The sequence below is a fragment of the Pimephales promelas genome, chromosome 9 (genome assembly GCF_988280905.1).
Source record: "Pimephales promelas chromosome 9, fPimPro1.hap1.1, whole genome shotgun sequence".
Taxonomy (NCBI): domain Eukaryota; kingdom Metazoa; phylum Chordata; class Actinopteri; order Cypriniformes; family Leuciscidae; genus Pimephales; species Pimephales promelas.
In genome coordinates, this window is record NC_142777.1 from 1,525,796 (window position 1) to 1,545,000 (window position 19,205).

The 19,205-nt window shown below is 37.4% G+C and overlaps 1 protein-coding gene across 2 annotated transcripts in view; it reads left to right on the forward strand.

Annotated features, from left to right (window-relative positions):
* The window catches only part of ergic1 (endoplasmic reticulum-golgi intermediate compartment 1), a 33,257-nt gene extending 14,077 nt beyond the window's left edge, over window positions 1–19,180 (forward strand). Inside the window, exons 3-10 of one of the 2 annotated variants that reach the window (XM_089134669.1) lie at window positions 1,754–1,826; window positions 3,877–3,971; window positions 9,952–10,076; window positions 12,105–12,209; window positions 12,296–12,356; window positions 14,729–14,829; window positions 16,397–16,550; window positions 17,972–18,019. In XM_089134669.1, the coding sequence (XP_088990795.1) occupies window positions 1,754–1,826; window positions 3,877–3,971; window positions 9,952–10,076; window positions 12,105–12,209; window positions 12,296–12,356; window positions 14,729–14,829; window positions 16,397–16,550; window positions 17,972–17,979 (722 nt within the window). In that variant the 3' untranslated portion in view covers window positions 17,980–18,019. Of the gene's footprint in view, window positions 1–1,753; window positions 1,827–3,876; window positions 3,972–9,951; window positions 10,077–12,104; window positions 12,210–12,295; window positions 12,357–14,728; window positions 14,830–16,396; window positions 16,551–17,971; window positions 18,020–18,065 lie in introns of those variants that run through there. The other variant, XM_039653861.2, reaches the window with a different exon arrangement.
* The last annotated feature ends 25 nt before the right edge of the window (window positions 19,181–19,205 follow it).

Genomic DNA, 19,205 nt, shown 5'->3' on the forward strand with positions numbered 1-19,205 from the left:
TATATATATATTAGATAGATAGATATATCTGTCTGTCTGTCTATTTGTCTATTTGTCTACTGTATCTATCTATCTATCTATCTATCTATCTATCTATCTATCTATCTATCTATCTATGTCTATCCATCCATCCATCTATCCATCCATCTATCCATCAATCTATCTATCTATCTATCTATCTATCTATCTATCTATCTATCTATCTATCTATCTATCTATGTCTATCCATCCATCCATCTATCCATCCATCCATCTATCCATCAATCCATCTATCTATCTATCTATCTATCCATCCATCCATCCATCCATCCATCCATCCATCCATTAATCTATCTATCTATCTATCTATCTATCTATCTATCTATCTATCTATGTCTATCCATCCATCCATCCATCCATCTATATCTGTCTATCTATCTATCCATCCATCCATCCATCCATCCATCTATATCTGTCTATCTATCCATCCATCCATCCATCCATCCATCCATCCATCCATCCATCCATCCATCCATCTATATCTGTCTATCTATCCATCCATCCATCCATCCATCTATATCTGTCTATCTATCCATCCATCCATCCATCCATCCATCCATCCATCCATCCATCTCTCTCTCTCTCTCTCTCTCTCGCTCTGTCTCTGTCTCTGTCTCTCTCTCAGCTTTGATCCTCAGTTGTGTTTTCCCAAAGCTATTTGCTGACTCAGTTTCTAGTTTCCTAACTATTGTCCTGCATATATGCCTCATTGTTCCCTCATTTTTCGTAAGGATGGATGTTTGTACGGTTAGGTGTTGCCGTTTGACTCACGATGATATGATACACACTCACACACACTCATTACTTTGGCCCTGTTCTTTGTTGTTGTGGCCTCGGGGGAATGACTTCATGTTTAGTCTTGTTTGCCGAGACCAACCCTGAACGCAACCTAAATATTTAGTTGCTAAACCGGTCCTGCATGTGAATAGGATATCTGGGCATTGAAAGGTAAACAGATGTGGATTTTTGGTTCGCTAAAGTCATCTGTTCAAACTTTTAAAGCTTTGCCTAATAGCTAACAAAACTGAAACGGGAAAGAAAAATCAATTGGATTTAATCAACAGTGTGTTTAAAGTTAATAACGGTCAATAAACTCAAATCAACGTGATTTAATCAACCCTAATATGACGTCATCTGTAGTCTTCAAAGCTTTGTGGTGTAGTTAATATAACTGCAGTAAACATCAATCATTGACATGTGTTGTGTTTATACATCTTTCCCAGTATTATCCTCGTTAAAGTGGAACGAGTGATATAACCCGTGATGAACCTGAGTCCGTGAGCGAATGTGTCATAGCGACACGCCTTATTGTTTGTGTTTTAGCTAAACATTAGCTTGTGTCAACTGGAATGAACCGGAGTCTCAGGATGACGTGTCAGCCACAGAGTCACATGACATGTCTCCATGTAAATATGCTCTCGCTTCTTCATCTTTGACTCATCTGGTCACACGTTGAACTTAGTAACGATTACGTTAACCACAGCAATAAAGCCACGGACGTTAATGCGCCTTATGCAACGGCCTGTTGACTTTCACATACGCTCATTTTGCACAGTCAGACATCATTTATAGAAATGATGTCACTCCTAATGGGATGATGTCACTGCTAATGGGTTGATGTCAGCAAACACACTGAAAATGTTACTTTTGGGTGGAAAAAAGTGCTGAAAATAACTCACTAATGTGTTTTTTGTACCTTTTCTAATCCCCTCAGTTTCAATATGCTGCTGCGTCTTCATGTTGTTCCTCTTTCTCTCTGAGCTGACAGGATTCATCGCTACAGAAATGTATGTATGAACGCTTGTCCTCCTGAGATTATAATGAAGAGAAAAAGGTCTGGTGTCATACATTTGGCTACTTTTATAAAGCCCGTCCCACTTTAGATCAAGTGTCTTTAACCCTTATGTAATAACAACATTTAATACAGTGGACTTATTGTGTACATACACACAATTTTTATATATAAAAAACGTATTAAAATGGGATTTTCTGAAAATATTTCAACATATTTAGACTTTTCTTTTAAAAAACTTTAACTTTTCGGTCAGTTTAATGTATAACTTTCAAAAACGTCCAGTATGTTTTACAGTACATTGTTAGTGTGTTAACTGGAATACAGCTGATGTAAGAGCAAGACTCGCAGATGTTATCACAGAAGAAGATTGGCTCTTGTAAAATCAAAATTAGTGAACAATTCATCGATCCAAGTTAATTCACACATTTTTTTTCCCCGTGATCTTTAATCAAAAGATCGTCTCTGATGACATCAGTTTGACATCCGTCCAGCCGAATGAAACGAATGAAATGCCTTCTTGTATCATTTTTATGCTTTAGTACAGTCAAAAAATAACAAAGTCTCACAACCATATCCACCTTATTTCACTTAAGTTGGAAGTGATGTATTATTTGTGAATGTGCGAATCCCCCTGTAGTCAATCATTTTATCCCTTAAAACTCATCTTTTATCACAAAAATGACATATTTAAACATTTTCATACTTGGAAAAAAGGTTCTTCCAGCCTTAAAAATGTAACTCGACACCCTTGCCTCATTTAGTATTCACGGTTCTATGAATATGCAAATGAGCCCCGCCCCCACTCACTCAGAGATCCACTGGTTGTCGATCACTCGTTGATCTGATTGGTTACAAGGTGGTTTGTGACGTCAGAAACACCAGCGTGTTTTAGAGACTGTCTTTGGTTCACTGCAGGAAATACTCAGCAATGCTGTCCACTCATCAACTTACACATGGTGTGTGTTAAAGCGGATTAAACACATCACACACACACATAAACAACATTAAACGCTGGATTTGAAAACTTTAAGATCCATTAGCTACATTTGTGCTACAAACAATTGTTTCTGATAATAACTGAAAATAATAAAATTAAAAATACCATTTTGTAATATCCAGCAGCATAACGAACCGTTTTTGTTCAGCTAAAAATGAATGGGAGTGAATGAGACCCGAGACTTAAGGTTACAAATGGCCGCGTCCGCTCTAATGTTGAAAATAAGGTGGTGTGTTATTTCTACTTTAGTCTCTGCTTGTTAGTCATTGAGCAAAAGTTGTGTTATTATGGTTTAAAATAAGCAGGGAAGTTCAGTTCAGCTTAGAAATATTGGGAACACTTTACAATAAGGTTAATTTATTAAACATGAGTTCATGTATTAACTAACATGAACTAACCATGAGCAAAAAAACTGTTTTTGTTAATGTACAAATGTACAAATCCAGCTGTTCATTGTTTGTTCATGTTAGTTAACTAACGTTAACAAGATTTTAATAAGTCTTAGTAAATGTTGAAATTAACATTAATAAAGATTAACAAATGCTGAAGAAGTATTGTTCATTCTAACTAAAGTAGTTAATTAATGAACCTTATTGTAAAGAGTTAGCAAAATATTAATATTTGAAAACGTTTTCCACCCCAAATCAATGTCAATGGAAAGTCATAAAACAGGAAATGATGTCACTGAGATCATCACTCTTAAAAATAGGATGTTTTGAGCGTTTTATGACATGGAAAAAGTGTCTTGTTTATTTAAATGGTTCAACCTCAAGAACGGGTCAGGATATTTATAGTTTTATTTAGTAAAAATGTTTAAGTCTTTTTAATCTGCGTTCACACTGACTTTCTGACCCAAGTTTGACCTCAGTTAGACTGATGGCTTTGGTGTGTGTTTGTCAACTCTTTGGTTATGTGTTCACCGGGGGAAGTGAGGCAACCAAAACTGCAGTTAATGTCATTTTGGCATTTTACTGTCAAGCTGAGATATTTAATGTTATCAGATGATGACCTTCAGAAGTACATGTGATGCCTGTGTGTTTTCCAGAGTAAATGAACTGTATGTGGATGACCCTGATAAGGACAGTGGGGGGAAGATAGAAGTGAGTTTAAACATCAGTTTGCCAAACTTACACTGTGATTGTGAGTATATACATAACACACATAAATACTCTTGTGAATGATGTTTGCATGTCCACATGTGTGTATCATGACATGTTGTCTGGATGTGACGTAGGAAGCGACGCACAATGGCCGCCCACACGAGTCTCGGTTTGAGTGTTGTGTACATGCATCGCTCGTGTTTCTCACAGTCGGATTGGGATACGCCTTTCGCCTCAATCAGACGCGCTGTTTTGAAACTCGACAAGAAGTCATACGATGAGGAAACGCTATATTTGCCAAAGGATTTGCCAAACATTATTCGATACATCATGTTTTTTGTAAATGATTCATTCACATAACCTTTTTCCTATTGTGACGTAATGAATAGTCACTAGTTATGTGGATTAGGGCTGGGGAATCAAATGACTTAAAAAATAATTATTTTAGACGTGTACACTGCACTAAAAATTGTTAAATATTCTTACTTGTTGATTTAGTGGAAAGTGCGGTAATATTAAAGATGCTTTTAGCATCACATTTTTGTTTAATGTTTTGGACGTGGCCATTTTGTCAAAATAATTGCAATCTCAGCAATTACATACATATTTAGAGATGACACATGGCTGGGGAAAAAATATTTTTTAGCTGTATCTCCAACGAAAACATTCCAGGATTTTCTCCATATAATGGACTTCAATGGGGACCAAACGGTTCAAGGTCCAAAAGTTTCAGTGCAAACTGTTCAAAGGGCTTTAAACGACTCCAGACGATGAATAAGGGTCTTATCGAGGACCCTTCGAGTCATGACTCGAAAAAAGATTCGTTCATTTTGATGAACAGGAGAGTCACGAACGCGCATCACAGAACAGAGCAAGGCGAGCATTTGAGCTTATAAAACTTAAACTTTGTTATTTATTTATTAAATGAGTGATCGTTTCGCTTGATAAGACCCTTATTCGTCGTCTGGAGTCGTTTAAAGCCCTTTGAACAGTTTGCACTGAAACTGTCTTTTGGTTCCCATTGAAGTCCATTATATGGAGAAAATCCTGGAATGTTTTCATCAAAAACCTTCATTTCTTTTCGACTGAAGAAAGAAAGACATGGACATCTTGGATGACATGGGGGCGAGGAAATTATCAGCAAAAGCCTTTTTAAAAGTGAACTACTCCTGTAATAAAATAAAAAAAATAGAAACAGTGCCTCGTTCTATTTATAATGTAGTGAAATGAAGGACGAATGCTTTGCAATCCAGTGGTATAAGCCTAACCAATGCGCCTTGCTGTTTTTTTGTTCAATATAAATATCTCAAAGTTGAAATGAGTTTGTAAAGTGCCTTAAGGATCGTGTTTCTGGACGTTGTGGTCGCCTCTGATGTCACTGTGGGCAGATCCTCAAACTTTTGGAAACACAGTTGCAACCGGCTGTTTCACACACATTACACACAGGCCAAACTATGCCGTTCTCATGGGCGAGAAATAGAGGTTTTGCCTATTATGGAAGACGTTTTTCTTTTAAATGGAGCGTACGCCTGAAACCCTTATTATGAGTCATGAAGACGAGCCTCGCTGCGATCCCAATAATGACCTCATTACTCAGATATCGAGCTTTACCTTTTCTGCAGGGGATTTCCCATGAGAGGAGGCTGGTTGCTAGGGAATGTACCCACTAACGCTTGTTTGAGCGGTTGCTAAGGTGTTCTGGTGGTTATTTAGTGTGAAATTCTCACTTTATTGTCTTCTAAATGAAAAGTCTGATTATGAGAGGAATAATATTGTATAAATTAATCCGACATTCGTATTAATTCCATAGTAAATGATAATTAATGATACATTTCATGAGGATGTTTTCCGTAAAACTACATGGGGCTTTTTCATGCCGTTACTGTATTTCTGTAGACACACACATCGTTCCCTCCTTTACCACGTCACTGTTCAACACTCGTGTGTTTATGTGGAAAATGTGGATGTTTTTTCTTTCTGCGCTTGCTGAGAAAACCAAGCAAGACCTGAAGTATTCTGGGCTGGGCACACGTCAGATTGCACTTAAAAGGGCAGTTAAATGTTTCCATTCGCACATTTACCCCTGAACGAGTGGAGATCGTGTGGTTGTAGTTTACTGGATTGAGTCCGAGCCGTAGATGTCGTGGTTTATGTCTAATCCGTATTGGAAATTGTCAAACTCCCTGGAAAACGTTAACTGGAATCATTCTTCCATTCAGTTTCTGGCTGGCCTTTAATTTTTGGCACTTTTTGAGATCATGATCGTAATCTCTCCTGTCATCATAAGAGGAAAGAGCCTGTGTTGCTTTCTTAGGAAGGCTTAAAATAGCATTGGGCTAATGGGACAACATGCTCTTAGTATACGCATCTGAAAGGTCGGATAAACAGTCGTGCGTAACGGTTTCTGCTGCAACGTGAACTTGTTCGGGATAGTTCACCCAAAAAATAACTTGGCCAATTACTGTCAAGATACTAAAAACTCTGTTTTGGTGGATCGGATCACAAGTAGACGAGGGAGACTCATTTCCGTTCACACCTGGGGTTTTAATCCGTCTCTTTTGTCCACTTTGAACCACTTCTGCCCTGATTTCCTCAAGGGTCTATGAATATATGGGTTTCTCAGATCTTTAAATCTAATGGACAAAATAAGACGACGGAAAAACACACGGAGATTAGAAATGGGGAGAGAGCATTGTGATTGGTATGTTTTTGATCTTCAAACCAAACTGGTGTCTTCAGCCGATAAAGTGTAAACCCCGTCTGGCGAGCGCTCTCCCCATAATGTTCCCGCATTAGCTTGTTTTGCAACTGATATGGGTTTTAAAAAGCTGTAGTCTCGCGACCGACATGTGCTGTACCTGTGGCTTTAAATCAGATACTAACATCGAATATCTGGACCCACTTTTAAACTCGTATCCGATTCCCATTGAAATTCCAAGCCACCACAAGCCAAGGGAAACAATGATTTATTTAATTATGAATTTAATGATTTATCGGGCTGGAAACTTTACATATAGTGATTGAACACACACAGAAACAAATAATTAATATTTGAAAAGATTAATTGCATTAATAACACAGTTAACTCGAGATTAATCGCATTAATGTCATAGTTAACTCGCGATTAATCACATCAATGTCACAGTTAACTCACGATTAATCGCATTAATGTCACAGTTAACTCACGATTAATCACATTAATGTCTTAGTTAACTCGTGATTAATCGCATTAATGTCTTAGTTAACTCGTGATTAATCGCATTAATATCAGTTAACTCGAGATTAATCGCATTAATGTCATAGTTAACTCGTGATTAATCGCATTAATATCAGTTAACTTGAGATTAATCGCATTAATGTCATAGTTAACTCGCGATTAATCACATCAATGTCACAGTTAACTCACGATTAATCGCATTAATGTCACAGTTAACTCACGATTAATCACATTAATGTCTTAGTTAACTCGTGATTAATCGCATTAATGTCTTAGTTAACTCGAGATTAATCGCATTAATGTCATAGTTAACTCGCGATTAATCGCGTTAATGTCACAGCTAACTCACGATTAATCGCATTAATGTCACAGTTAACTCGCGATTAATCGAATTAATGTCTTAGTTAACTCGCGATTAATCGCATTAATGTCACAGTTAACTCGCGATTAATCGAATTAATGTCTTAGTTAACTCGCGATTAATCGCACTAATGTCACAGTTAACTCACGATTAATCGCATTGATGTCTTAGTTAACTCGCGATTAATCGCATTAATTTCATAATTAACTCGCGATTAATCGCATTAATCTCATAGTTAACTCACGATTAATCGCACAGTTTTATCTATTCTAAATGTCTCTTGATTTCTTTTTGTCCCATTATTTTTTTCTCATTTTAATGCTCTTATCAACATGGAAAACTGGATCGGCTTGCTTTGTGCAAATGTTTTTTATTGAAAACAACTTTGGCATATACTGGCATAACATTCTCACTTGGAGCAAATAATCTCTCACACAATGTAACACTGTCCATCAATAAAAGGGTGAAAGAAATACTGACGGGGTCCTGAATCCTGATATTGACGAGGGGGCGGATAATTCGCATCATCTGTGTGTGTGTGTGTGCGTGTGCGCTTGGCTATCAGCTGGTGTTTCAGACTGGACGAGCTGAGTTCAGTTATCGCTCAGTTCATAACGACAAAACACACAGATCACTTTGGTCTTGTCAATGGAAGCATTTGGCAACTTTTTAAAGAGTAAAAAGAAACCGTATGCTGTTGGGAAAGTGTTTTTATATTACCACAGCTGTGTTCAGTGGATTAAATCATTTACTAGATCAACGATCGACCAATGAACAAATTAAACTCACTCATACTGTCACAAATTATAAAAACGTCATTCGAATTTGACAAATAATCAATTTTCTTGTGCCTAATAGTCAACGAAATGCAGGGGAAATTGTAAAATGAACTGCAGAAGTGCTAAACGTGCATCATAAAATTACAACACTCGGACTATAACGTTAAATGTATGAATTAAACTCGCTGAGAGGTCATCTTTTTATTATCCATGTATGGAAAATCGCTTCTCATTTGCATAAAGTTGAAATTTCTCAACTTTTCTCAGCTCTGGAAGTGGTGAAAGTGGACGAGCTCAAAGCGTTTCAGGCCCGTTTACTCCTGTGTTTAGAGTCGTCCACTTGTGGTCCGATCGATCTCAATGCCAGGAGTAAACAGGGCCATGAAGATGTCCCAGAAGTAGTCCTAATGGCTCATTACAGGTCTTCTAAAGCCAAACACTTGGAGGAACATCTCCTATTCAATCACTGAAAATCTGCCGTAACTCTCAAATATCGTTGAAACTCGCCTCGACCTTAAACACACACTTGTTGAGTGCACTGTGTTTCCAACTTCATGCAGATTACAACATTTTCACTTCTACCAGCAATTGTTTTAGATGCACTTTTCCTTCTAATTAACATCCCGAAAGTATTTGGACACTTGAGTCAAACTTTAAAATGTCAAAGGAAATCTCAAAGTAAAAAAATCACCAAAGCAGTGTTCGATATTTAAACCGATGTAATAAATGTAGGGCTGTGCAAAAATTAATTGCGATTAATCGCATCCAAAATAAAAGTCTGTGTTTACATAATATATTTGTGTGTGCTGTATATAATTATTTTGTATATATAAATTACACACACATGCATGTATATATTTAAGAAAATGTGTTATTCATATATGAAATATTTATATTTATATAATATGGATTACGTATTTATAAATATATACAGAATTTAAGCGCAAATAATTCTTAAATATATACATGCATGCATAGGTATTTATATATACAAAATAATTATATACAGCACACACAAATATATTATGTAAACACAGACTTTTATTTTGGATGCGATTAATCACAATTAACTTTTGCACAGCCCTAAATAAATGTAATAATTTTTAATGTCTTAAGTGCCCCAGTGCTTCTTTGGGACCAATATACAGTCAAACCACACATTATTCAGACACCAGGTTTTGTTTTCTAGTGTGATCAGGACACTATAGTTATCTTATGTAAGTGAGGAGAGCAGAATGAAGTAAATGGTGACATATTATCCCCATAAACTCAAATTTGGGAGCAAAAATGACTTCTTTGAGCTGATGATGTTTTGCTGAAGTGTGTTTTCTGCTCTTTTTACACACACACTGAACAACATGAAGCATTGCTTGGTCACTGGTTGAGCTAAACTGCTATTATCTAATTGTGCTGACAGATATTCAACATAATTCATGTGTGAGAGTCCAACAGAAGGACAAAACCAGTCAAATATCCACTGAGTTCTGCTCATATTTATAAACTATAGCGGATAAATGAGAAATGTTGAAGGTGTGTGAATACATTTTGGTTTGACTGTACATCCTCTTCATCAGTAATGTTGTTGAAGAAACTCTCCTTTTGTACAATGTAAATGAAGATCGTTCCTCGCCAATCGTCTGCTTCTGTCTGGCTGTGTTTGCAGTGGTGGGTTTGGACATCCAGGACGAGATGGGCCGGCATGAAGTGGGTCACATAGAGAACTCGATGAAGATGCCCCTCAACAACGGCCACGGATGCCGCTTTGAAGGAGAGTTCAGTATTAATAAGGTAAGCGATGCCTGACGTCACTTGTCGGGTGTTGAATGTTTCCTGTGGAAGTGCTCATCGTAACACTAGGAGCCGGATGAGGTTTCACTGGCGCCATTTTGGCTTTCTCTCTAATGGAGATTGTATCTGATGTGTTGGCTGTTTGATAACTGGACCCGTAGTTGCCCCGTGGTTTGGCACGCGCGTGATTCAGGGATTAACGGCTCAATTTACCCATCATATGGTGAAAGTTTATCATTTGGACGTGTTTTGTCCTCCCAATGTACACATTCAAACTATTTTAACACAGAGAGAGAGATTCCTCTTTCGTGTTTCCTTGCCCTTGAACGGACACACAAACACGAAAGTATGTCACTATACCCGTCTAAACACCCGTCTCTGCAAGCGTTCTCTCGGTTTTGTCAGAATTGAACAGTTTATTCGTTCTTAAAGTGACAGCGGCCTAATATTCCTACTGTCGTCAGTGTCATCAATGTTAATAAAACAACATAATACAGCTTTAACAAAGATGAAACTATCTTTAATTTATACAGCGAACAAAGTGTTATTTTACATGCTTAGGCTTAATTATTAATTTCTGTTCCTGAATACTACCGTTAGACTTTTTAAATGTGTAATTTAGTTTAGTTTTGTTTATTTGTTTTTATTCGATTACTGACTGTTCACTTGTTTTTATTAACCCTCTGGGGTTCTTCGTTTAACAGTCACACTCGGGGCCTTCGGGTCAAAATTGACCCGGAGGGCGGGATTCATATTTAAAAAAGAAAATCATAATTTTTTTTTAACTTGTTTTTTATTATATTTTTTCTTTTCTCTTTTGGTGTTTTGAGAAAATTTCAAAAAAAAAAAAAAAATTATAATTAGTGTTAATGCAATAATTATGACCAAATTTTCCCCCATTGAATATAATAGAAAAAAATATTTAAAAAAAAAAATTATATATATTTTTTTAAAGCTGTATTTCATTTTGGAGTCAAGCCTAGGCCTCATAAAAGCAATATTTGAAATGAGATGGATCCATTTTGTGGACAAACTGAGCTTTTTAAAAATGCAAAACGCATGTATAATCTGAATTTTTTTGGTGTGTTTGTGCATAAAAAAGTGTGTTTGTGTGTGTGAATGCGTGTCTGTTTTGCACTCTTGATGTTTTATAGATTCACCCCTTCACTGTTGTGTGCTTTTTTTCAAGATCGTGGCTGATTTGTAGATTGTACGCACAAAAAAACTCAGTATTTTCACATTTTTGCCAATTTCCCATTCATTTCCTATGCGTGTCATTTTTGACCCGAAGGTCCTGAGTGTGACTATTTTTTTTACTGTCCTATCCTGTCCCCAATTTTTGGGGGTTTTTCAAATACCAAGTACCATTAAAGTCACCAAGTTTCGGACCATTACGATGAAGCTACGATTTTTAACATTTTTTTATTTAAACGCTTCGGGTCATTATTGACCTGAAGAAGCCCAGAGGGTTAATGTTTGAACTTTATCAGTAAGGCTATAGTTTTTGATGCAGTATCGAAGAACGTCAAGTGAGCTTTAAGTAATAAGTGAAAAACAAAGTTAACCCCACCACCCGTGTGTGTGTGTGTATATATATGTATATATATATATATATATATATTTATATATACACACACACAGGTGGTGGGGATAACTTTGTTAAATAAAATAAAATTATAAATAAAATTACATATATATATATATATATGAAGAGTTCAGATGCAAAAGCCTCTAAGTGCCATTTGAAATTTTCTTCTAGAATGATCATTTTTTATCAAGCTTGTATATTTAAGTTCAGTGATTTCACTTAAATGGCAATGATAATTACCTATTAATTGTTATTTAAGTGAAATTACTGAACTTAAATATACAAGTTTGATAAAAATCATCATTAAAGAAGAAAATTCCAAATGGCATTTAGAGGCTTTTGCATCTGAACTCTTCATATATATATATATATCTCAAGAAGTGTGAATGATCCAAACCGTGAATTGTGTGACTATAATGATAAGTGTTGTTGTTCCTCAGGTCCCAGGAAACTTCCACGTGTCGACCCACAGCGCCACCGCTCAGCCCCAGAGCCCGGACATGACCCACGTCATACACAAACTGGCCTTCGGGGAGAAGCTGCAGGTCGGCCCGCCGTCCTCCGTCAGTCAGACATAAAGGACGGTGTAAAATCAACATGAATAAGTCATTGTGATGTCGTTGCATTGCAGGTGCAGCATGTCCATGGGGCCTTTAATGCGTTAGGCGGAGCCAACAGACTGCAGTCCAATGGTATGTCTTTAGCCTTATATATATAGTCTGGGTCAATGACGTGACACAGTCACTTTTGTTTTATCTTTTTTTTTTTTGTTTGTTTAAAAATACATTGAAAATGCACTTCAAGGAATGCACAATGACTTGATTAAACCTCTTCTATGATGAACGCTTAAAAAAGTAAAAAATGTCAGGCTGCGCTTATATAATAAAAAAAGGCATATTAAATTAATTAAACTCTTGAAAAGAAAAATACTTGAAGTATTCACAATCATGGTCACACTTTATGATAGGTTCCATTAGTTAAAGGTACACTATGTAAAAAACAAAAACAAATTTCTTTAAAACTATTCAAATTTAAATATGTCTAGTCTATGGGAAGCCAATTATAAGTGTTCATATTTTAGATTGTTTTTACGGGGAAATTCTCATCATATCCGTTAATAGAGTAAAGTTGCTTTGACGTGTGTGTGTGTGTTAAATAATAATTATAACTAAATAGAAAGGAGTTTCTAATAGAAACTAAATACTTAATTATAACTAAATAGAGCAAGGCGAGCATTTGAACTTATAAAACTTAAACTTTGTTATTTATTTATTAAATGAGCGATCGTTTCGCTTGATAAGACCCTTATTCATCGCCTGGAGTCATTTAAAGCCCTTTGAACAGTTTGCACTGAAACTTGAACCGTTTGGTCCCCATTGAAGTCCATTATATGGAGAAAATCCTGGAATGTTTTCATCAAAAACCTTCATTTCTTTTCAACTGAAGAAATAAAGACATGGACATCTTGAATGACATGGGGGCGAGGAAATTACCAGAAAAAGTATTTTAAAAAGTGAACTACTCCTTTAAAAAGCGATTTCTGTAAAAGCTTTGCTTTGAGTGTTGTAAGTTTGCAGATGTTGTTTATGCTCAAACCGCAACATTACACACTAACTAAAGCTAGAAAAGTGAAATCATAATCAGCCACCCCTTTAACAGTGTACCAAATATTTGGCCCCAGATAACCCAAAGAGTCTCCATTGCCATACTTTTGATGTAAGGTGTCATTCATGTCTGCAGTGTGAATGTTTCCATGCCAAAAGGAAAGTTCAGAGTTTGCTCAAACCCGTAAGAATGAGCCAAAGCTCAGCGCTGTTGCCGGACCGTCCGTAACTGAGAGCGCTCAACACAAGACACACAGATGATGTTACAAAACAGCACAGAAATAGTAGAGAGGAGCTGACATTACACCAGATCCAGTGTTTCCCTGCGGATCTGACACACCACCATCCTAACGCTTGGGTCCATGCCTTTTACAGAAGGCTCTTCTGCTCTTCTTGATTAAAAATACAACAATATTATTCTAATGTAAATCATCTGTTTTCTATGTGAATATACTAAAGTGTAATTTATTCCTGTGATCAAAGCATCATTACTCCAGTCTTCAGTGTCACATGACCCTTCAGAAATCACTCTAATACAGTGGTGGAGGAAGTACTGAATCTCAGTACTTAAGTAAAAGTACAAATACCCAGATAAATATTTACTTTAGTAAAAGTAGAAGTAACACAATGACAACCATACTTAAGTAAAAAGTAAAAAGTACCTGATTTTAAATGTACTTTAAGTATTAAAAGTAAAAGTACTTGCATAACAATTGATTCTCTTAATGTCTATTTTCTAATGATTAATAAAACATTTAATTCTAACTCATTCAACCTAATAGCCTACTCCTATAATGATGTTCAATAATGATGGAAAAAAATGTCACCATTTCTGAAACAAGCTTGCAATTAGGCAATATCGTGCTTATCCTTACTATATGTTAATAAGTATGTTTGGCAGTAAACGCAATTAATTTATGGTGTAATTCTGAACCTCTTGGCTTGCCATAGGCTAATCCTAACCAAACGTATATGACACACGATGTTTCCTATGCACGTAAAAACAAATTTTCGCGTATAATTTGCACGATAAACACACTGCGTGCTAAACGCATTTAGTTGATGTATCTATGGCAACCAAACGTCACTGGTGAGACAAACGTGCAACGAACGGACGGTCAGATTACGTTTTGGCCGGGAAAAAACTGATCAGAAAATGTAACGAAAATGTAACAGAAGTTGTAGAAATGTAGTGGAGTAGAAAGTAGAATAATTGCTGCAAAATGTAACAAAGTAAAAGTAAAAAGCATGCACTATTTATTCTACTTAAGTAAAGTAAAATACGTGAAAAATGTACTTAAGTAAAGTAACAAAGTATTTGTACTTCGCTACATTCCACCACTGCTCTAATATGAGGATCTGATGATCTAGAAACATTCATTATTATCTTCCCGATCCCAAACTTTCGACTGGTCGTGTGTGTGAGACTGAAATAAAGCCTTGTGTTTGTGTGTCTCCAGCTTTAGCGTCTCACGATTACATTCTCAAGATCGTCCCTACGGTGTACGAGGACCTGGGAGGCAAGCAGAGGTTCTCCTACCAGTACACCGTGGCAAACAAGGTAATCTGACACACACACACACATGTGAAGTCTAAATATATGAGCGCGCTGTGCTGATGCCTGTGGTTTCCATCGACGCTGGATGAATTATGGCTCTCTTTAATGAGACGCTTGCAGGACGTGTGCAGTGAAGCTGGCGGCATCGTGTGTGTGTGTGTTCGGGAGTGCAGAGATGTGTGTTAACATGAGGTCATGTGGTGTGACCGTATCGAGAAACTGTCCCGAGGTTTCTCAGGTTTGATACTTGTGTGATTATAGATGTTTATAGAGTGATTTTCAGCCATGCTTGCATCGCTCTCTTCAATCGAGAGCCTAAGTCCCGCCCCTCCGCTTCCGGCTCACGGGACCTTATTTCAGAAAAAATATGAATGGTAGTCAATGGCGAGAGACAACTTATCTTTTAATTCCGCCTGAACTCTGGCCTCAATTACACGTATGACGTTTGTCAATTTAAAAGATAATTCTGAAAGTCAAAAACGTCGCAGTTTGTCATAAAACAGAAGAGTAACATTTAGTTTTATGTGTAAATCGCTCTGTGAACTACATCTCCCAGAAGCGAAACAACGAGTGAGATCCGCTGCTCGTGTGTGTGCAGTCTAAAACACTCGTAACGTTACGATTATAACGCAAGACTGTAGGAACAATGACAGACGTTAGCCTCAGTAAAGTTAGCTTCATTCATTGAGAGAAAATGTGCGCCTGTGGGGTTTGTAGTCTTTGTAATCACGTATTTTCACAGTCTTATACCTCAACGGTTTTACATCAAACTGCGACTTTCTTTACTTTAAAATGTATCTTTTAAATTGACAAACATCAAGGGCACAACTCAAACCAGATCAAAATATTTGTTGTCTCTCGCCATTGACACCCATACAATATTTTTACAAAATAAGGTCCCATGGTGGTCGACCGGAAGGGGAGGGACTTAGGCTCTCTATTGGGTCGCTTTAGGCCAAAGCCTGTGTGTGTGCTGAGTAATGAGGCCATAGTTGTAGCTCAAAACACCAGATCATTTATTATAACTTGTTAAATTTGCCCCCATTTGGGTGTGAGCAAAAAAAACGCTGTTTTTGTGTGTGTCCCTTTAAATGCAAATGAATTGTTCGACTCTTCTGGAAAGGGGGCGTGGCCTGTAGAGCTCGTGCTTCAGATACAACAACAAAACTGGAGAATCTCACACAGCTTATGCAGGAGTAGTGGGATAATCAGGAACTACTGGTTTATAGAGACTGTTTATGATTTATGGGGATTATAAAAAATGGAGTGGGTGGATTTTACCATTATACACACACACACACACACACATCTGTGTTCAAACACCTTATAAAAGTCCATTTTGAATGACGCACTGAAGACAAACACTCTCACACACTCAAACACTCACACACACGAGAACGTGAACTTTGACAGGAAAATAACAGGAAGGTCATGATGATGTACTGAGCACTTTAAGGTTGAAGTGAAACTTGAATTCAGTGTGAACTGAAGATACTTCTCCATTATTGTGTGTGTGTGTGTGTGTGTGTGTGATCACTGAGCACATCTGAACTCTTCTTCTCTGTTCTAGGAGTATGTGGCGTACAGCCATACGGGCCGCATCATCCCGGCCATCTGGTTCCGCTACGACCTGAGTCCAATCACAGTCAAATACACCGAGAGGAGACAACCGCTCTACCGCTTCATCACTACTGTGAGTCACACACACACACACACACACACACCTAGGGATGGGTATCGTTAAGGTTTTATCGGTATTACTACTCTTACCGATACCGCTTATCGATCCGGTACTTTAACGGTATTCTTATCGGTTCTTTTTGGTGTTTTTTTTTTTTTTTTTTTTTTAAGAATTAAGAACATAATTAAACTCTATATTTTGAAATGTAAAATAGAAAAAGCAAAACGAAGAAAAATATATTTTTGTTATGCAGCAACGTGCAGGCTTTTTTGTTTTATATAAAAAAGGACACATAAGAAAAAAAAACAAGTACAAACACAAGAATAAAATCAATCAAAGATACAAATTATATACAAAAGTGCTTTAATTTCAGCAAGGTGTACTAACATATCTTTTCAGGTAATTGTTTCTGTCTGAAAAGAAACCTAATTTAGTAATCAAATATAAAATAGCACTAGTTTATCATAGATAGATTAATGCTTATTTAATCTAAGCTGCGAGTGATTTTCTCTGCCTTTTGTTGTTTGATTTGCATTAATGGCTGAATCGTCAGCACGTTTAGGCTATTAGACTGCTGCCCCTTTAAGACCGAGAGCAAATCTAATCGGTAACTGAAGCACCATCAATTTCTCCCTATTATTTACGTCCATTTAAGACATAATTGTGTTTAAGTGAATAAACTGTGTTTAAGCGAATCTCAGAGCTGGTCATTTTGATATTTGTATGTATATTTGATAGTTAAGGAGGACACACGAAGCCCAAAGTATAGGCTACTTTTCTTGTCTCGTTGCAGTCCGTTTCGGAGCGTGCACCGCCTTGTGAACAGCGTCTCTTGCGCAGGTTTTTGTGTTTTTAATAGCCATTTTTTGATCTTGCAACAGTAGAAGACAGCATTTTGCAACAATCGCCGATCGTGCTGATTCTGACGGTACGTTTGGGTTTTAGGACGAACTGACAGCGCTCCGCAGTGCTGTGAAGTAAAGGAAGTTAAGCTGGACAGATCATGCGTCTTGTTTTTTAACGGTTTTATCTCAAATATCTTCTTTTTATAATCTTTGGAAGCCGAAATACAAAATATATTAGAATAATATCCCACATCTAAAGTGTAACCACGTTGAATGTTTAGTTCTGTCCTTATTGTCACTCATTAAGCAAGGGCTGTCGTGTTGCGCGTGCTGTGGCTTTGCGTGAGAGATCGCTCTCTCTCTCTCTTCTCTCTCTCTCTGCTGAACTGCGAATTTCAAATTTGCATCACAGACAAAAGGTTTAATTAAAATATAGTTTATATATAGAAAAGGCTGGCGATATAAACATGTTCAAGATAACGTCTTTATAGGAATGATAAATAATTTCTCCAGTACCGACAGCAGAACCGATAACGTCCGAGCTTATCGATACAGCGGTCTTTCAAAATTCAGCACCGGGGCCCGTTTAATACCGGGTTTCGGTACCCATCCCTGTGACACACCTGAGTCCAATCACAGTCAAATACACCGAGAGGAGTCTCTCTCTCTCTCTCTCTGATTAATATGGTGTGTGTGTGTGTGTGTGTGTTCAGATTTGCGCGATCATCGGTGGGACGTTCACAGTGGCCGGGATCATCGACTCCTGTATATTCACAGCCTCCGAAGCCTGGAAGAAAATCCAGATCGGGAAAATGTCATGAGTGTGTGTGTGTGTGTGTGTGTTCTCCTCCATACACCTCTTGTCTTTATTTAAATCTCTTCATCATCACCATCATCATCATCACATGACATCATCTTCATCATCACCATCACTCGTCTGCAGGCGTTCAGTGCGGTCAGCCACAGGCTCTGCAGGGGACGAGTGTGTGTGAGCAGCTGCAGTGACACACACACACACACTCATGGAGGACTGGGCTGATTCAGACGCTTCAGATGATTGGTCACCTCAGGACTCAGAGCTCTTCTTCCAGCTTTAGGCTCACATCGCTCTTCAAAGTGGACAAAAAAATCACATTATAAAAACTAAGGATGCGCCGATAACCCATAATTCTTTATATCTGAAAGCCGATAACCGATATATCAGCCGATAAATCTGAATCCATATTTGATATCATTTTTGAGAGCCTGATTCAAAAAACTAAAGCCGAGTCCCAAACACACGATTAATAATCACGTCCTCATTATACCTGGACGTAGCCGATAGTGAACTGACTCGAGATCATCATGTTGATCAGTCTCAGCTGGAGGACGTCATACACTATTCATCAGCTTTAATATATCAGACACAGTTTTTATTAAGCCGATAACGATAACATTAAAAAGGTGGATGATCGCTCGTGCGTCCATAATTAAAACATTGAGCGATGTGCGATTGCTTTGCATGACGATTAAAGCCCTTTCCCCCAGTTTTTAGGACATTATGCAGTAATTAAGTGTTAACACTCATGTGTTTGTTTAATATGTGCAGCATTACACTAACGGAGAATGATGGGAATGACTATCCAGATGCTTTTGGGGTTAAATATATTTTATTAAAATAATGAAAAAGCATTGCAAACGATTTTAATCTTGATGAGTGAGATGAACCTGGTCATGTTGAAAGCAGTGCATGCTGGGATGTAATCTTGCCCCTGTGCTCTTGTCAAGCGTTTGATTGAAGGGAAATTCTGAATGTTTTTGATGTGTTAACTAAAGACTCTTGAAGGAATGTATTTGTGTGTGTGTGTGTGTGT